This window comes from Colobus angolensis, unplaced genomic scaffold (genome assembly GCF_000951035.1).
Source record: "Colobus angolensis palliatus isolate OR3802 unplaced genomic scaffold, Cang.pa_1.0 Scaffold22, whole genome shotgun sequence".
Classification (NCBI taxonomy): Eukaryota; Metazoa; Chordata; class Mammalia; order Primates; family Cercopithecidae; genus Colobus; species Colobus angolensis.
The window spans coordinates 2,868,243-2,875,994 of record NW_012115377.1 but is presented as its reverse complement, the minus strand read 5'-3'; the positions used below and the strand labels follow the sequence as shown (position 1 = coordinate 2,875,994).

Below are 7,752 nucleotides of genomic sequence, written 5' to 3'. Positions count from 1 at the left end.
AGCGCGAGGAGCTGCGGCGGCAGCAGGAGCAGCTGCGCTACGAGCAGGAGCGGCGGCCGGGGCGGAGGCCCTACGACCTGGATCGGTGAGTCCCGCCCAGAGCGCGGGCAGGATGGAGGCCAGCGTGGCAGCGGTGTTCACCCTTCCAGTAGAACAGCGGCTTCCCTTCAGTCCCTGTCGGGGGGGCGGGATGGGGAGATTGAAATTTGATATGGAGCATCCGCCCTGGGGACCCCCTGTAGATCTCACTGGCTGCTGCAGGTTTATTAGTTCACTGTCACCACTCGAGGCTGTGTAGCATCTCCCCTAACTTGAGTTATTCTGGGAAACTTGATGGCTGCCACTTGCTGAAGGGTTTGTGATGCTTTTCCTCTCCACTTCCCCGTGGAGCGTGACTGTTCTCTGTCTTGCGAGACAACCGAATGCCCATTAGGCCCAAGTTGGCCACCGCTGTCTCTGCCAGTCTCGTGTCCTTGTAGACAGAGAGGCAGAGCAGGCGCTGTGGAAAAGGAAATTGCCTCTGGTTTAGAAAGTAGGTTTATTGCTCTCCAGCTACCTGGAACGGCTTAATTGACAGTCACCCGTCACCCCACTCTCCGTGAGCCTAGTTTTCTGGTAAAAATCAAGAGGAAGATAATTGGATGCCATCCGGAGCTGTGTGTAGCTCACTATCACCTCATCTAATTCTCTTTGCTTTTGCAAGAAACTCAGAGGGAGATTCAGGCTCCCACGGAAGGCAGGGAAAGTAAAAATGTGGCAACTCGAATGCTATTCCAGAAGAATCAGATATTTCATTTCACTTGCATTTGTGCTCATGAGTGGAGATCAAGGTATTAACAGTCTCATAAGACAGTGAGCTCACAGCAGTGCTCCTTTCGGGACTGTTGGATGAGAATACAAGTGTACCTCTCGGCTGTTAATGGGGGTTTTAATCTTATCAAATCAAAGCAATGATGATCGAGTGTTTAGAGATTAATCCTGCAGGGCATTTTAAACGATATTGGGTCTGGGGAGGGAGCTCCCCTCCCCACGTCCACCTCCTTCCTTTTTCTCCTCCTTTCATAAATGGAATATGCATTCTTTTAAAATAAAAACCAGACGAGATGATGCCTATTGGCCAGAAGGAAAGCGTGTGGCGATGGAGGACAGATACCGTGCGGACTTTTCCCGGCCGGACCACCGCTTCCACGATTTCGATCATCGAGACCGGGGCCAGTACCAGGACCATGCCATCGACAGGTCAGCGGTCCCGTCCCCTCCTTTAGCCACAGTGATTGTGGGCACTGGGGCATCCAGCTGACCCATTCTCAGCCCAGTGCAGGGGTTTCTGTGTGCTCTGAAGCCTCATTTACTTCTGAGATGCACAGTGGGTAACTCTGACCTTGCACAGAACTTGAGCGAGTTGCTGGAATTGGCGGCTGTTTACAGAATCCCCAGCTTGCCTCATAGGAAGGCATCTCAGAGCTTGTTCCAGCCGCTGACTCTTTTCACAGGTGCCCAGGAGGGACCTAGGTGCAGGCCCCCCACACCGAGCTCTCTCGTGAAGCAGCGATGTTTGTCAACACAACCTTGTTCTGGGTTTCATAGCTTCCTGGGAGGTCTCTCCATAGCTCCTCCCCCTCTCCGTTGGCGCAGCTGAGGAGAGGCATGACCTGAGGCATGCTGGGGCTTTGGGGCTTTCGTGCCTGGACAACCAGCAGAGCTTCTTGTGCCCGAGAGCTACCAGAGAATTGATGGAGGACGTGCAAAATTTCTCATGAGGCCTGTTTTGCATTTCGAGGGTCTGGGTGGGCTTTTTAGCCTTTTGAAATGAGGAGTACATCTAGTTTATTAAGAAGACAGCACTTGGTTTTCCAGTTTAAGAGTCCTGTCTTTGGGCTCCCCTCAGCTGCACATCTCTGACCCATTTCCCCGTTCATTGGCTCCTTTAGAAGGAGTGTCAGAGTGGGCAGAATGGGAAAGGGAGGCTGAGAGGCCACACTCTTAATTCTGCTGGATTTTGGGATGGAGTTGGTGTGAATTTTGGCAAGTCCCACGCGTTGGGTCAGACCAAAGATTAGGGATCGTTGGAGGCCTCTGTCCCTGTTCTCCTGACTGAGCGCTCTCCGAGGAATTTTAGTTCAGTGAGATCTGTATTCCTTTCTCTTTAGGATCCGACTTCGTTCCTGCCCCCGGAGAAAAGCCTTTTGATTTGAGCTAGCTTTTTTCTTTTTTCCAGGCCAGTTATACTTTTCATGTGATGGGATGGAATAAGTATTCCAGTCGTGAAACTTGCCTGACCTGCAGAAATGTGTAGTAGTGCCCGGCGCTGTTTGAACAGAGTCTTTTCCTTTTGCAGGAGGGAGGGTTCGAGGCCGATGATGGGAGACCACCGGGATGGGCAGGTGAGTAGAGCCCCGATGCCAAGCCCTAGGGCCCCTGTGCTGCTGTGCGGGCACAACCCACCATTTCTAATCAGGCGGCCGCTTTATCCCAGAGAGGTGGCAGTTTAGCATGTGTGGCGGGGATGGACGTGTGGGTTCTGGCCAGTGACTAGAAGCACAAATATTTAGCGGGACGTGGTAGCTCACGCCTGTAATCTCAGCACTGTGGGAGGCTGAGGTGGGTGGATCACCTGAGATCAGGAGTTCGAGACCAGCCTGGCCAACATGGTGAAACCCCTGTGTCTACTAAAAATAAAAAAAATTAGCCGGGCGTGGTGGCAAGTGTATGTAGTCCCTGCTACTCGGGAGCCTGAGGCTGGAGAATCGCTTGAACCCAGGAGGCGGAGGTTGCAGTGAGCTGAGATCGCACCATTGCACTCCAGCCTGGGCAACAAGAGCGAGAATCTGTCTAAAAACAAAAAAATTGTGTAAATATTTGATTGTTTTGTAATGTGCAAGTTTCTGTCATTTTCAAATATGCCGGGCTTGTTCTTCCTTTTATCCAGTAGAAACCTCAAGTGTCTCTTCATTGTCCACTTGCTCAGGGAGCCTTTGGGTCTTGGTGCCTGTAGCGTGCCCCTAAGAACCCAAATGGTGATTGTCATTTAGCCCACATGTGCCAGGGTCGGGGGGATGGGGGAGGCTGGGATTCTCCATGTTTCAAGTCCATGCTGGGTGGGCACTGGGGGCTGAAGACCACAAGAGTGGTCCCTAAGTCTCTGTGGTGCCATGCGGGTGCCCCGTGCGTGGTGGCAGGGTGTGAGTTCTGAGAAAGCAACAGCCTGGTGGAGAGGTAGGAGGTGGGTGGCGGAGTAATGGCCTATGGCGGCAGGCAGCACCTGCCTGCTTCGTGACTGCTGGCTCCTCTGTGCAGAGTTGGTTGGCCAGGGAGGCTGCAAGTGTAGCCCTGCCACAGCACAGGGGTGCTGACCCGCCCGAGGGCACTCCTGTTATCAGAAAGGAGGCAGTGCCCAACTCCTCAGAGAAGATAGGGCTCGGTGACATCTTAGTGGACCTTGAGCAGAGCTGTTGAGGGCAGTAACACCAGGGCTCCCCACGCTCCTGGGGCAGCTCATGGCAGTGATGCAGCTGTAGGGGTGCGAGGAGGGGAGCCAGGGAGCAGAGGGTCAGCGAAGCACGGCCCACCGGGCCTGAGGCCTCGCCCTGCCATCTTCTCTTGGCTCCGGCCCACCTGCCGCCCTGGGGCCTTCGGTAGACAGTCCCCCTGGAAGGTGGGCCTATGTAGGTGACGTGGTCAGTGTCACCTTGTCCCTCTCCTGCCTTCCAGCACTATGGAGATGACCGCCATGGCCACGGAGGACCCCCAGAGCGCCACGGCCGGGACTCCCGTGATGGCTGGGGGGGCTACGGCTCCGACAAGAGGCTGAGTGAAGGCCGGGGTCTGCCCCCTCCCCCCAGGTTAGTGAGTGAGCCCCAGTCGGGTGGCGAGCATCTGTCCTAGCCTGGGAAGAGGTTGGTGCCTGGCCGGGCATGTCCCCAAGGTTTGATTTCAGCTAGGGCAGCTTTAGGATGGACTACCATGGGTCCTGCCATTTGAAACTCCTGACTCAGAAAGTCCAGGTTCTCAAGAAGAAAGCGCAGAACAGGCTCTCAGGGATGGAGCTGTCCAGGTCGCCCAGCATGGCCCATCCCCATTCCTGAGCTGGGGACCGCCTGCAGTTGTAAACGTCTCGATCACAGGAGCTGCGTTCCCACTGGGAGAGACAGTGCAGAAGCTCTTAGTCCTGCCCCGTCCCTGGTAGAGCAGCCTTGCTCTACCTCCACGTTGCCTCTTTACATGTGTCTTCCTCGGGTTTTCTCTCTGACCCCTAGTTGGTCTGGGGTGGGGCTTCTCAACCCTGCCCTGCCTATTAGAATCGCTTATGGGGACCCTCCCCTCAGAACTCAGGGCTGAGGACACTAGGCCAGGTCCTCCATAGGTGTTCAAAGCCACCTTCACCAGACTGCAGCTGTGGGGGCTGTCCTGAGTCTCGTCAGCATTGTTGGGGTGCAGGGCTTGTCTGGGAGGACTCTGGGTGCCTCTCTGGTTGCTTTGGCCAGCTGCGGTCACCCCTGCCTGTTTGCCCTGTTGCTGCCTGGACTGGCCGTGAGGAGGCTGGTGGCAGGACCACTTTGCAGTTGCTGCCCTGCTTTCCTCTGTGGGCTGAGTGTCCTGTCTGTCTCCAGCCCCAGTCCAGGGCTGCCTTGGCCCCCCCGTTGCCGCAGAGTGGGTTTTGGCTCCCTGTGCTCCCCCGTCCATCCCTCCCTCTGCGCTGAGAGGCTCTTCCACCTCTGCCAGGGACTTGGACTCAGCCGTGCCGAGTGTCCCACCTGAAGCTTCTCCTGCATCTCTGGGCAGCACAGACGGGGGCAGTGCTCGGATCAGTTGGTGTAAAGTGTTCTCTTCTGGGTGACCTCATTAGCATTCCTGTCCTACCACTTAGTGGGTTTTGTGGTAAATGCCTTGGGAATGTAAATGGGAAACTCATCCTCAGAATCAAAGACACAGTGAGCAGTGGCTGGGCACGGTCGGGTCACCAAGGGCAGGTGCCCCACGCGTGCTTTTCACTCCCTCCAGGGCGGTATTGCACTTGCCTGGCAGGTGTGTGTTGGGGGCTCCGATGACCTCTCTCGGGCCTGTGGGCTCACTTGGCCTGACTGTCACTGCAACCGGCAACCCACAGCAGGCAGGCACTCATGCAGACTGGGTCTGGCTGCTTTCCTGCACGGCCACTTAGGACTCAGGACACTGGACTCAGATTTTCATCTCCTAGAGTTTCTGTCTGAAACTTTAAAAAAATAGCTTTCTTGAAGTATAATTCACAGGACACGTACTTCCCATTTCACGTGTGCAGTCATTGGAGGTTTGCATGTGCGTGGATCTGTGCAGCCATCCCCAAGGCCAATTCTGAAGCATTTTCATCATGTCAGAAGAAACCCTGCTCCTCTTAGCAGCCACACCCCCTTCTCCCCTGCCCTTGGTAGCCGCGGGTTCCTTTCTGGCCCTGGATTTGCTGTCTTGAGTCATTTCTTGGCCTGCGCGGCGTGCCTGCTGGGCCTGGCTTCTCCCTAAGTCTCGTGTATTGAGGGCTCATCTCCACATGCTGCCTGGGCCAGCGCTTCCGTCCTAGTTAAGGCTGAACACTCCATGGTCCGGACACACCACGTAGTGTTATCTGCTCATCAGTTCATGGGCGTTGGGGTCCATCTCCCTTTGGCTGTTAGGAATCCTGCTGCCAGGAACATTCATGCACAGATGTCTTTGGTCATGTTTTCGTTTCTGTCAGGTGGGACTGGGTTGCTGGGTCGTGGTAATTCTGCCCTTAACTTTTTGAAGAACCACCAAACTGTTTTCCACAGTGGCCACACCATTTTACATTTCCACCAGCAGTGGACGAGGGTTCTTCCCTTTCCTCACACCCTCCATGGTGCGTGTTACCGTGTGATTCTAGCATCCCAGCCCGGGGAGGGAGTGTCTCGGTGTGTGCCTTGGATTGGCATTTCCAGGTGGCGTTGAGCACCCTCTCATGTGCTTACTGGCACATCTGTCTTTGGGGAAATGTCACTTCCCATGATTTGCCCACTCGTCTGCAGCCCTTGCTTTGTGGCATGATCCACCACGCGGCTGAGGTCAGGGTAGATGCGCCTGCTCCCGGCGCGACCCTGGAGGCTCATCAGACGGCTGCATGTCTGCTTTTTTTTTTTTGGCAAAGGGGTGGCCGTGACTGGGGAGAGCACAACCAGCGGCTGGAGGAGCACCAGGCGCGTGCCTGGCAGGGTACCATGGACACAGGCGCGGCCAGCCGGGAGCACGCCAGGTGGCAAGGTATGGGGCTGGCTCCGGGGACGAGGGTGGCTGTGGCCCCCCCCACGTGTCCAGGGGCTTCCTTAGAGATGGAGTGTTTGCAGACCCTTCTTCTCTTCTAGGTGGCGAGAGGGGCCTGTCGGGGCCCTCGGGGCCGGGGCACATGGCAAGCCGCGGTGGAGTGGCGGGGTAAGGCGTGTTGTCCGAGGAGGACAGTGGTTTGCTCCTGCTCCTCACTTCCTCTCCCGTTTTTGCATGTTTGATCAGCTGGCTGGGTTGGATGTTTTGAAAACAAAGCAAAAAGTAGCTCTTTGCAATTTATTCAAATAACGCTTTTCAGTTACCTGGAATACAATGTGTGATGATGATTTTTCTCACCTGGAAAAAAAAACCCAAGCGCTCTAAAGGCTGCGGGACCATTACTGACCCATGTTACGATGAAAACACTGAGCACTTCAAGGGGAAAAAATGTCTGACTTTGTTCCTAGGCGAGGCGGCTTTGCACAAGGTGGACATTCCCAGGGCCACGTGGTGCCAGGTGGCGGACTGGAAGGTGGCGGAGTGGCCAGCCAGGACCGGGGCAGCAGAGTCCCGCACCCACACCCCCATCCGCCCCCGTATCCCCACTTCACCCGCCGCTACTAAGTCCCACTCACTGCGAGTTGTCAGGTGGGCAGATGCACTGTTGAATCTGGTAGCCAAGGTTCCCTTGAACTTGGGGGATCTTTTTAAAAGCAAAGCAAATCCTGCCACCGTGTTGTAGCTCAATACAATGTGAACTCACTTTTTTTTTTTTAATAAATGTGTTCTTGTTCTGCCGTTTTTAAATCAAGGTTTCTGTTAACGAGGCATTCCATTTTCCATTAATAAAGTTTACCATTCGCAGTCTTGGCGTGCGTGTGCACGTGCGTGAGTCCTCGTGGCCACAGAGCTCGGGATGGGACTGACCCTGGGCACAGTGCTGTGACCGCATGTTGACTGTTGGCTCTACCAGGCGCTGCTAAAAGTCTTTTGCCTGCATCATCCAACTGTATTCTCATAACCACCCCAGGAAGTGGGGCGTCCAGGTCCCCATCATTGGATGATGAAACTGAGGCTGGGGAGTCAGCCCATGGGAACTAGGAATTTTTTAGGGGGTGCTGTGCGCCGTGGGGTCCTCAGACCAATCCCTTTACACCGAGCCTGTCTCTGTGTGGGTAGTGGTGAAGGCTTGCCAGGCCCTGGGGAGCCTTCCCCCTGCCACCTCAGTATGGGGCTGTGTCCCATGCTGGTGTGTGGTGGGCTCTTTCGGGAAGGCTGCATGTGTGGTGGGCCCGCCCTCCGCTGGCTGCCTAGTGTGTCCATTCAGTGCCTGCTGCCAGCAGCTGGACAGGAATGGGATGGCGCTGACTCGGCAATGGGCCCAGGTGGTAGAGCTAGTCCCTCCGTTCTTCTGGAAATGTCCATTTGTCTGCAAAAGTGCATTTGAGTATGATGCCTATTTGCTTCCCTAAAGACTGTGTCAGACGAGGCACCTCACTCGCC

At 55.3% G+C, this 7,752-nt stretch overlaps 1 protein-coding gene across 1 annotated transcript in view; it reads left to right on the top strand.

The window, feature by feature from the left end:
* The window catches only part of SAFB2 (scaffold attachment factor B2), a 36,604-nt gene extending 29,491 nt beyond the window's left edge, over positions 1 to 7,113 (top strand). Inside the window, exons 16-22 of the mRNA XM_011943484.1 lie at positions 1 to 85; positions 1,099 to 1,239; positions 2,339 to 2,384; positions 3,712 to 3,842; positions 6,137 to 6,249; positions 6,351 to 6,417; positions 6,717 to 7,113. Coding sequence (XP_011798874.1) covers positions 1 to 85; positions 1,099 to 1,239; positions 2,339 to 2,384; positions 3,712 to 3,842; positions 6,137 to 6,249; positions 6,351 to 6,417; positions 6,717 to 6,873 — 740 coding nt within the window. The 3' untranslated portion in view covers positions 6,874 to 7,113. The remainder of the gene's footprint in view (positions 86 to 1,098; positions 1,240 to 2,338; positions 2,385 to 3,711; positions 3,843 to 6,136; positions 6,250 to 6,350; positions 6,418 to 6,716) is intronic.
* Positions 7,114 to 7,752: the final 639 nt, after the last annotated feature.